Raw genomic sequence first — 17,186 nt, forward strand, 5'->3', positions numbered from 1 at the left:
TCTGAGTACCCCTACATCTTAACTCTTAACCCCCATCTGAGTATGACCATCTCAGCACATAGGCTTAGCTTTAAGAAGAGGAGATGGAGGTAGCCAAAATACGGAGAGGCACAAGCGAATGGAGGGGGTGGTAGTAACACTCATTAAAAGAAAGAAAAGAAAAAGGGAGGGTGTATAAAATGCTGCAGCCCTAAATGGTAACTTATGCACCAATAATTTACACCTGCTTTACAGGTCTATTAGTTCAGCTACCTGTTAAAAACCTCGTGCCCCAGCAACTGCTGCTTGCCGCAGGAGTTACGCTGTCTCCAAACTGCTGTACCAAACACCTTCTTGAAGCGGCACAGGCAGATTTACAGAGCTAATCCCTGCTGCAGCTGAGAACAGCTGAGAAACAACCTCACTGCTGCCTGGTCCCCTCTCACTTGCAGTTTGACTCAGGCCAAATATGCATTATGACTGATGTGCTCAAAATTTGGAGGAAACCAGCAAGCACAAAGCATCACAAATCAGCATGGGAAGATGCAGTGAGTGCCTGGTCACACTACATCCAGACACAGCTGATGGTTTCATGCCATCTGAATACTTAACCTGGTACTTTTATGAATGCAATGAGCTTGCTCTGTCATGTTATCAGAGTCTGCTTGACCTCCAAAATGTCTCTGTCCCCAGGGACTGCACTAGTATAATGCACAAGGGTTTGATCCTGGTTTGCAGTGGAGAGCATCACAACCATAACCCTTCCTGGCTGATGGGGACAGCTGGGGCAGATGCTGCAGCATTTGTAGGTTGAGGGATTTGGGGAGATAAAATGGGTATGAATGCATAACAGAAAATGGCAGAGAAGTTCATGTCTAGGCTTGAACAAGAAAAGCCCGTTCAAGGTCTGCCTGAGCACCCTTCGAGGACAGGGAAGAACCTGATGACGGGCAGTATGAAACCTCTCCTGCAAGGTGACTGTCAAAAATTAAATGCTGTAATTGAAGCATGTACAAGAAAAATAAGAAGAACAGCTGAATGTGATCCAAACACCACTGACACCAGAGCGAGGATCCCTGCTGCACCCAGTGGTCTTTGGAGCAAGTCCTCTCAGAGCAGCAGGGAGAGGTAAACAACAAAAAAAAAACCCAACCCCAAAACAACTTACAATGATTCAGTGCCAAATCTGAAAAAGGGAAGTTTAGCGAAAGGGCTTATCCAGGAAGTGCTGACAAGCAGCAGGATGGGAGAGCCACACAGTATTTGTCAATTTATTCTAGACTGATATATGAATATTTAATTTGGCTCGAAGCCACTGCAGCAGAGTTACCATTACGATGCATTTAATCTAGCCCGATTTACCACATTTTTCTAATTCATAGATCAATTCACAGAAACTTCAATCTGCAACTATGGCTGCAGAAGACAAAAATTATCAGCACCTAATTCAAACAGGTTTCTTGTTTGGAAACTTGAGTCATGAAGAACCTGGAAATCTGGGATCATCAAGCGTGCTGATTAGAGCCAATACTCCAGGAAGTCAGAGCAGTTGGAATTTCAGTCTACTCCTGGAACTTATCTATTTTGGTGTTGTGTCGGGTTTGTTTTTTTCATTACAAGCATCACAGCAACAACCTGGCACTTCTGTTTTCCTTATGTTTGCCTACAGAAAATAGACATATACAGAAAGTGCTGATACCTGGCTCCAAAGGTGTGGTTAATGACTCAATCTATATGGTCATCATGCATCAAATAACCTTAAGAGATACCTTATGGATACCACAGTACTTCAAAAAAGCCATTCCTAAGTGATGGGGATTCTGAGTGTTTATATTCATTAGATTTATTTGAGAGCAACCCCCTGCATCTTCATTTGCACACTCTATATGGAAGGCCAAATCCACAACTGATATAACAGCTCTGAAACCAGCACAACAGGAGATAGGAATTTCATGGTATTGCCTTTAAAAGCTGTGAAAGAAAGAACCTGTATTTTTACCTCTTGGCCCATTTCCATACTGCAAAGCTTTGTTGACTGAGCTTTGGCATCCACCATGACATTAAACATGGTGCATATTGATTGAGGGACTCGGAAATCTGTTGATCGGCTGGTTTTCTGCAGCTTTACTTCAAATGCAATCCTGGTTCTGTTAAGGAAAGTGGAAGAAGACATTTCAGTTGCTTTTAAACATACTGAAGCTAGTAAGAATAATGTGAAACAATACTGAGAAGAGTTTGAGAAACCAGGAAGCTGAATGCTATTGGGAGAGCTACAGTGCAATTATTACAAACATGCTTTAGCAAAAAGGATTTTCTAGTTTAAAAAGAAACCCACTCTCCAGAATACACCCCATTGATAAAATGTGCAACGGTTTCAGGGTAACTATGACTTTCTCTGCTTGATAAACAGTGTGACGATGTTACAAACAGCACCGCCAATGTACACCTATAACTTGGTTGCATTGGCTGATTTATAACCACAGATAAACAGCAAGCCTGACACGTTAAAGGAAGCTGCGATTGCCCCATTATATCAACTACAAGTAACAGAAACTCATTCATCACTTAACTGAAATCATAGCATTTTTAGGTCTACATGATTGTAGTTGCTGGCTGAAAGTTCCTAATTGTCTCATAAGTTCATGGAAGTGATTCCCCTGATCAAACTCACCAGCATATGGCTGCAAAATGTGCAAAGGCGCAGGCACCCAGGTATGAACACAGGCATCGCACCAGCCCGCACCTCACTGCTCTCCTGAGGTTCCACTGAGCTCAAATTTGACATCCCTGGCAGCCACAACCCATGTTACACCAAGAGCTTTGTCAGGCCAAAGAATACAGAACTTAACCCCATGTCATATTTTAAAATACCAAAGCATTTGTGACTCTAACATGTGGAATACTTTGTAGTACAGCGGGCATTGCCTTGCCTTTCTTCGGAGCCCCTCTACAGATTCCAGAGGTACTTCACTAACCTAGCCTAACACAGAACAATTATCACGTCAGACAGAATCTGCCAACGAATTAACATAGGAGCTTCAGTTTAGAAATAACAAATAATATCAGCTGCAGCTCAGGAATAACTCTGATCTTGAACGATCCCCCAAGGGTTATGCAAATGAAAACTCATTTACAAATGTAAAACTCCCATTCTTGGGATCAGATCTGAGCTGGTACATAGGTCCTTCTGCCTGGATTTATTAGCAAAACAGACCTTCCTTGCAAGGGCTGCTTTCCTGACAGCACCAAAATACAGCCAAGCGCGGAAGGCAGAGTGGCTCCTCCATGGTATTCAACAGTTCAGAGACAGACGTGCAGAAAAATGTTGTGTCAAACTGAAATTGCTAAAGAAACCTTAGCCAGGCCCTGTTTGCAGGTGATATAAATAGGGAAGGCAGCATATTGGTTTACATCAGCAGTGGCATTTGAACTGATTTAATTACCAGTGCCAGATTTAGCCTGGACTCGGGGACTAGAATCTTGATAATTACTGAAAGGACCCAAAGTGACTGGGATTTTCCATCTCCTCGCAGAGATGAGCATGTTCCTACTTACTTATGCTCAGAACCATTATATATAGTCATACCACTACAAGCTGGGCCAGGTTTTTACAGAGGGGCAACATATTTGTAGAAAGGTTGAAGCAGTTGGGAAAAAAAACCAACCAGATTTCAGGCACAAAAGCCCTTCTTCGGATGTACCTGGAAACTTGCTTGTTTTTCCCAGTTATCTCAGCTGAGCTATCCCGGTCCCATTTCTATAGATCATCACAGCTAGAAGGTGACTTAGCTCCCAGTTAAAAAAAGAAAGATAAAGTAAGTGTTTTGCTGGTGGTGCCAGGGGCAGAGCAGAGCTCCAGCACTAGGTTTGCTCCTAAACGATGGTCTGACAACCAAAGAGACAACTGAAGTGCAGCTTTTGTGCCAGCCAAAGGATTAAAGATAAGTTGCTGCAATAAAGGGGGATTTGCTCGATGTCAAAGATGTCATGACTATCTTACTGCACTTAAAATGCAATGGGGTTTACTCCAGAAGGGGGAAAAAGCAAGCCTTGGGATGTCTGGCTTTGGCAGGCAAGTCTCCTGCCTACATCCTGGGGACCAAACGTGCTTTCTCCTATGGTGACATTGCACATCCAGACTGTGAGGAACATGTGAACAATAAATGCCGCGCTCACACTTGCAGAAGGGCCAGGCAACTGTGGTACGGAACAGCCACATCACACATCGCAGCTAATATTAGCATGTACCAGCTGTATTTGGCACTTGTTTTAACTTTGGTTTGTCTCTTTGTCTATTAGTTTCTGCACAATGGAATGCAAAGTTCATTTCTTCCTCCTGCCTCACGACCTCTGATGCCAAATGGACATGAATTACTGTGGTTGGTTTTTCATGGATCTATGTTTTTTAGGTGGCTGTTGGGATCTTATTTAGGACTATGCCTTTAGCACTTAACCTTGTTGACAACAAACTGCATTTACAAAGACTTGACATCATGTGTGGCACTGAAAATAAGGAACTACCTATAAAGCTTAAAAAATGGGTGATTTATTGCCTTAGTGTGAATATGTACTCTCCAGAGTTTCAACAGAGAAGTGCTTGTGCTTGGGAGAGTTCACAGTTGAGAGCAGTAGGGTGGTTTTCCACCACGTCTGTGCCGGGCAGAGGTGAGCTGGGTTCACTAATAAATGGTGGCTGAACTGAAGCTCCATTGATAGTAAGACAGAAAATGCCCCATCCCTGGCAATGTTCAAGGCCAGGTTGGAGGGGGATTGGAGTAACCTGGTCTAGTGGAAAGTGTCCCTGCCCGTGGCAGGGTGTTGGAACTGGATGAGCATTAAGGGCCCTTCCAATGCAAACCATTCTGTGATTCTACGATTCTACAACTGCATCCTGTGAGCTCCTATGAGAAACATGACTGGTTTTGCTCATGGTCACGTACCTTTTCACGCAGGACTCGATCATGTCACTCGCCATAAGCTTCAAGCGTTGCTCTAAGTGTTTTCCAAACTCCTCCTCAGGCCAGTGCAAATCCCGAATGAAGGTCTGTAGGGCATCGAGTTTCCAGAACAGATCTTCTGAGGTGCCTGATCCATTGCTGGCAGGGCAAAATGAGAACAAAAGTCATAAGTGGCATCAGGCTTTTGGTAACCTGATGTGGAGACCACTCCTGCAACAAGTGTAGAGCGGACAGTAGTTCTATACACATGACAATGCTGGTAATCTCCACCATCAGGATTTTGAGTTTTACCATACAGTTGCCTAATCTACCTTTCTGTCATCACCCACAAAACTTTCCAGACCAGATGAGTAAGACAAAGTTATGGGTTACACATATTTAACAGGAATAACGTGTGTATGGTAAAAATCAGCCTTAGTTAATAACCACATTAATGTATGTGATTATTAAGAGTTAAGGCCAGAAACTGGTAGAAAATCCTTGGTCAATAATAACTGCCATACTAGACTGTATGCAGTTATTAAGATACAGGGTTTCATGCAATTCTCCCCCCTCTGAATTATATCTTGAGCTTGCCTTGTCCCCTCTCAGTGAGAGCCCCATTTCCAGGTAAGGGACAGTGCTAACAAGTGGTGAGCGAGGACACGCTTTATCTCTTGAACAGCTGAAAAGAAATCAGGGTAAGTCAATTGAGCTAAGGGCACTACACATCTCATAGCCAGGAGTTTTGGCAGGAGTGACTGCTGCACCTTTTCACAGATCTGCCTCTTGCAAAGGCATTAATAAGACAACAAATTTCTATTATTATTTTTTTTTAATTTATTTTGTAACATCTTTGGTCTGTCACAAAACTCTGATTTTCTCTCCCAAGCATATATTCTGGTACCCACACCCCTGCCCAGATGGAAGTCTTTGGTCCTGCCGTGTGTAGCTACACCGTCTCTTTTCACAGTATAATTATATCTCAAACCTCCACTTATAGAATAAAAATACAGAACTAGATTGTGCTCTGTTTGTACAGAGAAATTTATGCACCCATAACCCTTTTCTCTCCCTCTTTCCTTCTCCCTCACTTGTTTTTTTTGTTTCCAGAACAATTACCAAGGGAGCTTCAAGAGTTTCAACCCCCTCCTCGCATACCACTAATGCTAACACAGTAATTTATAAGATATTTAACACACCATGCATTACCACTTGTGCTGACATCATCTATAGAAACAGATGAGGAAGGGTGTTTCTATTGTGACAGATGCCAGCTGCATTGAGTTAATGCTAGAGGAGACTGGAGCTAATGCATACAAGGCTACTCTGAGGTGAGAACCATAGTCCCAACATGCTAGAGGGGTCCTGAGAGGTCCTCTGCTATCAGAGTTAACGAGATAAAGGACGAATTGCCTCCATTGTAGGAGAAATGTAGCTGACACTAAGCAACAGGTAACATGTCCTTGATGGAGGGGAAGGGTGAGTAGAAGGAAACCAGGGAGATGAAAAGATAAAGAATCAGGCATTTCCTTTAACCAGGGGACCAGTTTGTGCCACAGTCTCAAGTGTTCATCTACAGTCAGTTTTGAGTTGCATCTAGTTCAAACCTGTGCTTGGATATAAATAAGCTTTAACAGCCTAACCCCAGTTTTGGAACTGCATGAATTTATGTTTTAAATAATTAAATACGTACAAATACAATAATTGGTATTTACAGCAACATTATGACATCCATTTGGTTTCAAAAATTTAAAAGTATTATTCTTGGTCTTTTTCTCACTTTTGATTAGGGCTCCATGCAAGTAAACAATACAGTACATTCATTTCCAAGAAGCACTGTTAATATTTGGCTTGTGAGCACTGCAATTACTTTAATCATGCAGGCAGCTTGCAATATACCATTGATGCTCAAGCCTTTTCAGAGGGATTATCCAATTTTCTGTCATGACATGATTCTTATCTTTTCAAGGGCAATACCACAAAGCATGCACAGAGAGATTAAAACTTTCAAGTACTCTTTACAGACAACTGCCTAAACTAGCCTTTAATGTAGCTATCTTAGCATGAATATGAGTTGTACAGCTTTGAAACATAAATGACCACGCTAATATTTAAAAGGTTTTAAAAATCTATTTAAAAGATCATACATCAGTGTTTGCTTTGCTTTGGTTTGTTACCACGGCTCTGCAATACAGCCTGTGCAAGGCTAATGGCAGAGGCATTTTGGTGGACTCCAGTTGTAGATGTAATTGAGGGTGTTTCAGCAACAGTGAAAGGGGTAATTTTGAGGAGTTTCTTCTGTTTTATCTTTGAAGTGAGTAGGTGAGGAAAAAGCAACACGTTTGTGTAGTGCTGGCTGAGACCATCTCATGCCAACCCTAAATAACTCTAGGAATTGCCAGGAGATATTGTTCCTCTGCTAGGACATCTTGGGAGATGAGCTACCTCAAATGACAAGATTTGGTTTGAGCCCACTGTATATCACCCTCCACACTGCTTTGGTAGCTGGGACTTGTAAGGGAAATATATTATAAGAGGAGAACTTGCCCAATATGTGCTCAGGATTTGCAATATGTCCCCTCTGAGATCCACCCATGCACCACAGGACACTCAGACAGGGAGCAGGGAGCAGAGAGCACAAGGCTCCTACAGATCAACTGCTTTGACACTGATTTTCCAGGGCATAATCTAAAGATCACATTGAAAATATCTTTCTTTAGCTGGTCACAGTGTTATTTAGGCTGTAATGATGGTTATGGAACTGTAATAGCTCTTGGGGGCCTCCCCCAACATGAATGCAGGGTGTTTCTCTTTGTTAAACTGTTTCATCAAAATCAAGACAAAAATTATTATCTGGGAAATTGCATTAAACAACATTCACTTTTAGATCTACATCTGGTCCACAGAAATTGGTTGACTGGCATTGAAATCGGTTCATCTTCTCTTTTGGATGAAACTCGTTGCTGAGACACATGATGTAATCGTAAGTAAGTTCATTCATTGTAAGTTCTGTGGTTTGTACGTTGTTCACACCATGTCCCATTGTTGACAGCTATTTTGTGAAGCAAGATACTTGCTCAGACTCTTGGTGGGACTAAGACAAAATTTCAAGCTTTATACAAAAAACCCCTTTGAAATACACATGCCAGAAATTCACGAGTGTCTCATTCAGAAAACGTCTAATTAACTGTACCACTCTATAAAGTTCTATGTAATGCACAGAAACAAACAATACATATCCATGCCAAGATTACTTTAAATTTAAATGAGATCTAATTTGAACTGAATACACACTCAGAATCATAAATAGCAGCCATCCATGACGGTGCAGAAAAGCTAGGCATTTGTGGGATGCCTAGCGGGATGTTAACTGGTAGATTTGGTACTTTAGGGAGATTCACATTTGGTAGATTCACATTGGGTAGATTACTTGTTAAACTCCTGTGGAAGAAACAGACAGAAAGAAAAAATACCATAACAGTGACAATGCAGATGTAGCAGAAGCATGTGACACTCATAAACAAATCTGCAAAGTTCACAGCATGACGACAGTTAAAAAACTAAAGCAAAACATTTCAGAAAGAAGCATGAGTATGGAAGCTCGAGTGTACTGGGTGGGCAGTCGCCAATAAAAAGCAAGTTCCTTAAAAAGAAAAATTAGAATGAAAAGAAGAATCACAAAGGACCAAATTAAGAGAGTACTCTAACATCCATAGAAAATAACTCCACCTTTGAGTCCTGATATCACTTCAAAGAGCAGCCTTTCCTTGGAAAAATCTCTCGTAAGGGAGTGAATCTCAGTTAGATCGCTGAAAGAGCTAAACTAAGAGATCTACTAAAGAACTGGGAATCAAAATAATAACTAGAGAGTTTGAAATTCCAGCCCTGTAGAAGTCCAGAAGAGTTTTTCTTGCCACCAAATTCAATGGAGTCAGGATTTCACTCCAAAACCCTTCTGTTTATCTTATAGTATACAAATAACAAAGATGGGCTAATCTGGAGCAATGAAACAGTGAACCACAAGGTTCTTCCTCAGTGAAGACTCATGCCCTGATCCTCCTTTGCATTCCTGGGTGGGGAGAAAATGGGTACCACAGATTGCCCAGCTCTACATATGTGCGCTGTGAATAAAGTACACTGAAATCCAGGACTAGCATGTGAATGCTTCTTGGCTGGAATCACCATGGGGTGATTACGACAGTCAAAGGTTAATTTATGAAGCATGTGCACTAGGGCATCATGACTTCAATAAATCCTTTCAGACACACAACTGTTATGCAAAGATCTCTATCTTTCAAAAGTGGGCTAGTGCATTAATTTAATGCACCATCTTCTCCTGAGACAACGTGCCATATAACAGCACCACAAGTGTGCTAGGTCTCTAGATGTTAAAACTGGTATAATTCTGTCTTAATGGGTATCTCATCATAGTTATATTTTACAGACAAACTAAAAATGCTGTGGGATTTGGGAATCTGCAAAAAACGGAACTCAACTACCCAACTCCCATGTTCCCCAGCTCACAGAAAAGAAGCCAGTTTCAGAGGCATCTCTTGTTTCTGCTTTAATCCAGTAACACTGTATGGCACAGTGGTACCCAATCCATAGATGGTTTTACAGTCCCATTTGAGGAACAAGCCCAGATACTTTGGCACCGTTTTCACTGGATGATTATTTGGGCTCAGAGAAAATGGAATCAGGACTTCAGGACTACAGCCTCAGCACTGCTGAACCTGCTGAAAGCTTTTCTGTTGAATTGGATGGGCACACCTTCAGCGGCCAAACTTCCCTGCTCTCAGTTACCACATCAGCATGTGTCACCTTAAGAGATCTCTCTCAGTTCCCTGGATTACATTAGTTACTGTACAGGCAGCATTATCTGAACTCTTTGAAAAACTACCAAACTACACACTATGTCTTTTAAGGCATATTTAAATCTTAGCAACTTCTTTGAGTCATATTTTGAACTCCATTTCTTATTGAAAAATTTATATGTCAGACCCCAAAGAAATGGAATTGAACTGGCTATACTTAATAAATGGTTCCTAATGCAACAGAAGGTTTGAACCACATCTCTGCAAGAGCTCAGTTTGTCATTGGTGGCAAGTATTAGGGAATAGACTTTATCCTTATATAAAAAATCCTTGTTGGAGAAGAAATCCACAATCCAAAGTCTCTTTCTAGTGGGAAAAAAAAAAGTCTGTTCTTGTTTTCTTTTGTTTCTATGACTCTTAATAAATTTGGCTTCATGTTATCTGCTTGTTCTCTTTGTTAGGCAGTAAGCAGATACGAGAATTTACTAACGTAACAAAGCTGTCTATTGTTTCCATTCATACTGTATCTGCTATTAAGATGACATGATTATTGAATGAGACACAGACTCCATAGTGATTGAGAGAGTGTTAAATCTTTAGAAATGGCAGTGCATGTGGTTAGATACTGATATGGAATAAATAAAGAAATAGCGAGAGGTGGACAACATATAAATGTATAAGGAAAAGCAACTTAAATAACTTAGCCAGATGGTAAATACATAAATCAGAGGACCTTTGGTTTTAATATTAAAATTCAAGAAGTGACAGTGTTATATTAATAAAAACACTGTATTAATAAAATATGACTTCTAGAGTAAACAGTATACTATATTCACACGGAAACATATTTCTTTTATACAACACATTATTTTGCTGATGCAAGGATATGTTGCAAGAATAAGTTAGTACTCTTAAAACAAAACAAAACAGCAAAATAATGGAGTATATTATGTTAACATACAGTAACTAATTTTAAAAATATTCTCCTGAATTGACATGCACAGTTTTGCAGGTTCAACTGCTCTAATTATCTGACTAACAGTTGCAGTGAGACCTGTAAAAAATGATTAATATTATCAACAAATGTTCCAGCCTACAGTTGCTCAGACCATAAAACTACAGGTCCAAGATGAGAAACTGTTTCTAGAAGCCAGCCATGCCTATTTAATATAGATGGCTAAATATAACCTCAGCCATCAGGCAGGGAATGTGGGCATTTGCATCAACAAGATGAGGGCTGTCTGATTTAAGACGACTCAGCTTCAGGACTGGATCCTAATACATTTGATACAAGATGCACAGTGGAGCTGTACTGCTTGTTTTCTTGGCTTCTTCTGATTCACCGTCATTTGTGTCTGTTAGCTGCATAAATGGTGTTCACCTGTACTGTCTGCTGGGAAATTCTCAACACAAACAGACTGGCAACATACCCCTGGACAACATTCCAATGCTCACACTGTACTGGAGCACTGATCATGGAAAACATCCGATTGCATGGGGGCTGCTCCTGTACAGCTGCCCTAGTACTGAAAGGAGGGCAGAAAAATCACAGTATTTTCACTGAGTCGTCTCCTGGTTTCAGAATAGAGCTAAATGAGACCCTTGCCCATACTGAAATGCTCGGTTCCTACAGGATGCCTGAAATGATTTAGTGATGGGAGACGCAAGCGCCTGTCTCTCCCATCACTATAAACACAACCTTGCTGCCTAGGCAGAGCAAATGCTCAAGAGCAAATCTTTTTCACAAAAGCCTTGATGTGAAGCAAAGAGCTCGATAGTGAAGTAGGCAGTCAAATCTGTGATCTTCCTGCGACTGACACCCAGAATAGTAACAAAAATACTCATTTTCACTACAACGGTGCTTCTGTTAAGGGGAAACATTTTTCACGAGCATTTTGTAGTAGTACAACCTTATAAAGTGATTAGTAAAACCATACTGTTCAAGTTCTAACATTTATATTAATGATACATTTATAAATAGTTTGCAAAGGGTTAGTGAGCAATTAATGGATGCTAAAGCCAGGACTACAGTGTGGTAGAGACAGCCACAGGTCAATGAGTAACGTCCTAGTCAAGCGAGTGAAACTGGTTGTCATTGCACCGGCTTTAGCATTTGCTCAGAAAGATCTTTCAACACAGACACACACACGGAGACACACACACACACGTACGTGTCTGCTGGCTGCAAGATAAATCAGCGTTCTCCGAGAAGCTAGCATGAAAATAACCCCATTGCAAACCCTACTTTTCCAAGACCTCTCAACTCACCAGAGAACAGACCTACTCTGTATCCTCCGTATTTGGATGACTGTGCGAAGGACAAGTGTTCCACATTTCTCTGCGTGGATTCATACAAGCACACCAGCTGCTCTAGCTATAGGGCACGGACCCCCTGCAAATTCAGCAGCTCTGCAGAGGCAGATTACATAGCCCTCATGAGCACATTACATCGATGATTCTTCCTCCCATGTTTTCAATACTCAACAGTATCTCTCTCTCTGTTCATGATTTCTATACCTAACTGCTTGTAGCATAAGGTGCAGAGTATTCAGCAATGAAAATAGAAGAAATATATGCTCACAAACTGCCATCTGGTCAGGTTATGAAGGGCTACATATTTCAGCCTTGATTGCAAGCATGAGCACAGAGAAACCCTTTCAAAAGACTCTATGTTGTGGAATAATTTCTTGGTTAACAGGAGATAATGAGATTTCCTTCTCATAATCCACTGTAGAGATCCAAAGCAGGACAACAGCAAGCTCAGAGGAATGGATAGCCACAATGATCTATCTTTTCTATCCAACATGAAGGTCTTTCTTCCAAGCAGAGGAAAGCCACGGGAAAGCATACTGCAGTGCTTTCCAGTTCCCAAAAAGCTCTGCTGGAGAGGTGGCAATGGAAGTCCATGACTTGGATGGGAATTGGCTGGTCCAAACTAATTGAGAATCAATGGTCAGAAATTCAACTGTGCAGCAGTATGGGTATGTAGGAGGAAAAGGCAGTAGATGCAAGAGTACATCAAACAAAGTCAGTCTCTGATCTGAGTTCTTCTGCAAGTTCACTGTCGATCAGTCTAAGAGGAGCAGGTGGTCTGCCCAGGAGGCAAAAGATGAGGATGCCTTAACATTTAGTTCTGAGCAGCCCATCAAAAGTGTCACAAGATCCTAGGAATGACACCCCTCTTCGCCCTCACACTCCTGTATGTGCCACCCTCTGTGCATTCACTGGTGCCTTCCTTCACCTACCCACATCACCTTAAGCCAGCATTTGCAGATCACACGTGTGTGTACAAGGCACAAGAACAAAGCACCAGGTAGTGAAAAAAAAACCTGAGTGCATCTTTTCACCAGATAGACACAAGCTTCTGTGAGAAGCACCCACTTTCCTGCTGGAAGAAATCTGTTAAATACCTAAGTCTGTAAGACAGATAGTCCATCCGGGGCTTCTGCTTGGAAATGCGATGCTCAAAGCACTCTGTGACTGGAACTCCAGAAGGGAATAACCATTACAAGAGAACGAAGAAAAGATCTTTGATAACTATCAAAGATAACTTGAAAATTAAAGATAATAGCATGCCCAGGGACAAGGCATTTTGACAGGCAAATACCACAGCCAAGAGCCTATAGACATCTATACTTAAGCCACTGAAGTCATTAAAAGCCAAACTGACGTCAGCATCTGACAAAAGAAAAAAGCAGAAGGAATTGCTTATTGACTGCATGATGGAGGTAGACACATACCCAGAGTTAACTCCCTCTGTTTCATAAGAGACAAGTTAATACAAACATATTCGTTACTGAAGCAGAGCTCTGAAACTAAAGTTAATGCTAACTTCGAAGTGCAATTCAGCTTGAAGGAGTGGCTGTAAAAATGGCATTCTCCTACTCGAAAGATCTATTTCTTGTATGTTTTCTGGGTCACATCTGCTTATTTGAAACAAGATTTTTTAGGATTTTTAATCCTGTTAGCCTGCAGGCCAAAGACAGCAAATGGAAAGTGAGAGAGGCTCCTGAATGCCAGCCACTTAACCCCACTCAAAACAGAGGGGATGATCAGGTGTCAAGAAAAAGCCTGAGATTTGGCAGGCAGAATCCTTACGGATGCTGAGGATGCACAAGAAAGAAAAGAAAAAACCTGGGTACTCAGACTCCAGGTTGCATATGGGAGGCTGGCTGCTGAACAAAATCTCTTTTCCTTGTAAACGGAACATATTTGGTGTGAAAAGCCCTGAAAGACCACACGTTCTTTTATACAGCAACCTCTGAGAGTACAGTGCCACTTAACTTTGCCTAGAGAATCCCCAAAAAAGCAAGGAAAACAGTCTCTCCAGAGGTCGCCTGGTCCCAATCCCTTGTCTGAGGCACCACCTGACTCATGTTGTTTGCAAAAAGGTTGATCTTTCCCTTTTAATACCTCTAGTAGAAGGAAAAGTCAGTCCTTTTCCCTCATGGATTTGACTTGGCTTTAAGAGCAAGTATGACAGGGTTCAGCAATGTTTCAAAACCCGTGAAATAACAACAGTAATACGAAGCACACGCCACATTTTTATTATTCACCAGCTCTTGAGTTCAATTTGGGTTTCTCTCAGGCTGCCGGTTTCTTGCTGGTAAATTCCTAGTTCTCCAAATGTAGTAACTGATTCTGCTTGGATCATCTTGCCCATGTTACACTATGGTTTCTGCATGCCTAATCCTACAGGCAAGTGAGCTGGGACCTGGCAAAACTGTCCTGGGATACGGGATACGTGCAAGCCATCAGCCGTGGGGCTGACGTGAGAAGCACAATGCCGCACTACCCTCCATGGGGTGGGTGGAAAAAACGAGTGTTGAGAAGAATAAGTACAGCAATGACTCACACAGGTTATAGGGCTGGACTGAACACAGTGAAGCAAGGAGGTTTTGTTCTGAAAAGGAGCTATTTGAATTCAAAAGCAGCATTGGAAAAGGCCCTTTGGAACGGGATCCAAAAAGCCACGCCAGCTAAGAAGGCTTTTACATTTTCATGCTTCCCTGTCCAAAGGCACACGGTTCAAACTGAGCAATGCATTTCAAAAAGCCAATACCATTTCCCTCATTAACTTGAAAACCCTGAAGAGATCAGGCCTTCTATTTTTAGCATTAAACTAGAAAAATCTACAGCACTGTCTACATGTCCAGTTTAATGTTTGCTAATTCATCTCTGTACGAATCTCCATCCATTTGCACCCAAATTCCAATTGTATCAAAGGAGGTTTCCTTACTTTACTGGCTCCCATGACTCCCGCTCAAAGCCCCTGTGAATTGACTGTGCAATTGAGGACTCCATCAGATCGACATATCTAACAACAAGTGGAGCAAACAGGTCTTGGAGGTGTTTGTGGAATTTTCCATTGCACAAATTATCTAGAATAGATAAATAAAAGTATAGTAAGACACTACTGTTACTAAAACCTCTGTAAGAAACCACAGTGTGGCACTTCATTACACAACTAATTTGTCAGCAAACAGGAAGAAACTTCAAGAACATAACAGGAGCTGGCATCAGGCACCAGTGTTCATGACAAAGACAGCAGGAATGGCTTCTTACTCCAAACAAATGAACAGACAACAAACCTTCTTTTCCATTAATGGCAAACTTACATATACATTATTACTTCCTGTGAATAAAATGGATGTAAGAAATACAGCATGGCAAACATTCTGGCTTTAGCAAGTAGGAGAATCATTTCTTCTTTGGTTACTCACTACCGTGATGCTGGAAATTGCTCTCTGAGGATGAGTCCCTGGCTTTTTCATGTGATCTTAGAAAGCTGATTGGGGCACTGGTCTGGGATCTAACTGATGGCAATGCCAATTCTGCCACCAGCTCCCTGGGGAATGGTTGGACCAGCTGGAAAGTGCCAGATCCTCACAGGTTTTAAAGGCATGGGCACATGTGCTTTGGAAAAGAGCCTCTGCTTTGGAGAAGAGCCTTATTTCACAAAGCACTGTTCTCCTGAACTGCTCCTGTGCCTATTTATTGTAATACTTTCCTCCCTTCAATAAAATCTTTTAAAGCAGGGACTGTTTTACTCCATGTTAAATAAATGCAGTACACACATATAAAACGATACGCACATTTAATGACAGTGAGATAGAGTACTTAACTCCCTGCTTATCAGGCAGCCATTACCTAGACTTGAGAAGATGAAGCAAAATAAAAGTTCATCTTCTCACCTTTGACTGAGGCATTTAAGGGGTGTCTGTGTGCTTTTTTCTAATGGGAATGGAACAAAATCAAGCTGGTGCTAAAAGAATATGTACAGTAAACCTCTACCCATCTCAGTCCTCCGTGCAGTACGGAGAGGCTGAAAGTATTATCAGTAACCTGAGCAGCCCACTGAAAAAGAAATGACCAAAATACAATACAATACATACAGTCACTACGGAGGGAATCGTTTAGGAGCTGAAAGAGTGGAAAGCTGTCCCAGGTGTCTGGGGGTTGCACCTCTAACGCAGCATCCATATCCACTGCAAACAGTGACAGGAAGGTCTCCGCGTGCTCAACCATTAGGTCTGACCACCAAGCAAAGGCCTTCAGAGTTGGTAGAAAAAGGTAATAAAGAAGAATATTACTTTTAATAAAGCACAGGAAAAGACATTAGGCCACATATCTCACCAAAAATCCCATGGAAACTACCTTTATTGTAAAGAGAACAGTGCTTTAAAGTGCTAGCCTGCACAGACATTGCTAATCATAGCAATTAGGCACTGCTATTTTAATATGAAGGTTTCTTGTAGAGGATGTATTTAGAGCTCCACTGTAAAGGCATGCCGCTATCAAGTGGCAGAGGAGGTTTTGCCTGTTCAATTTACAATAAATGACTTTTGTTCATCTTTATGTTAATCAGGAAAAAATCAAGTAATTCTTATTCTAAAGTATAGAAATTTGGGAGTTTCTTCACCATGCTTGTGGGTTTTCTGCTGTGTTTTTCAACAGTTTAAATTTTATTTGGATTCGCTACTTCCATTTATCTTTAACAACTAGATACCTAAGACATTAAAATCTGCCCTAAATCACTCACACTCTCCTTTAAGAGGTACTTCAAACATCACCCGTAGGAGTTATTGCAGCACTGTTCATTTTACATGGTTAGCTCTACACACCCATAGAAACATACTGCCACCTTCATAATGCTACTGATTAGGAAACCAATTACAAAGCTCTATTATCAACATGCCAAGATAAAACAAAAAATATCTACTGCAAGCCTATCATTTCACAGAGGCAGAAAAAAATAGATCTGAACTTGAAAACCAAAAAATACCAGTGAAGTAACTCATTCTCATGCACATGGGTCCTTCAAATTCACTGTACGGGCTCTCTGACGTTGACATTCACATCGTACATGGCTCAGATGTGAATGCTGCGAACGCATGCATGCGTGTTTAGTAATCACTTCTGGCTGGGAACATGCAATATGAGAAGTGCTGTC

General features: G+C 41.4%; 1 protein-coding gene across 3 annotated transcripts in view; it reads right to left on the bottom strand.

Annotated features, from left to right (window-relative positions):
* Nucleotides 1-17,186, bottom strand: part of CADPS (calcium dependent secretion activator) — a 210,575-nt gene that overhangs the window by 34,541 nt on the left and 158,848 nt on the right. For 2 of the 3 annotated variants that reach the window (XM_065687840.1, XM_065687842.1), the window contains exons 18-22: nt 16,129-16,285; nt 14,973-15,114; nt 8,214-8,360; nt 4,920-5,075; nt 1,979-2,126 (exon numbers count right to left, since the gene is read on the bottom strand). In XM_065687840.1, coding sequence (XP_065543912.1) covers nt 1,979-2,126; nt 4,920-5,075; nt 8,214-8,360; nt 14,973-15,114; nt 16,129-16,285 — 750 coding nt within the window. The remainder of the gene's footprint in view (nt 1-1,978; nt 2,127-4,919; nt 5,076-8,213; nt 8,361-14,972; nt 15,115-16,128; nt 16,286-17,186) is intronic. The other variant, XM_065687841.1, reaches the window with a different exon arrangement.

The sequence above is a fragment of the Lathamus discolor genome, chromosome 7, assembly GCF_037157495.1.
Source record: "Lathamus discolor isolate bLatDis1 chromosome 7, bLatDis1.hap1, whole genome shotgun sequence".
NCBI lineage: Eukaryota > Metazoa > Chordata > Aves > Psittaciformes > Psittacidae > Lathamus > Lathamus discolor.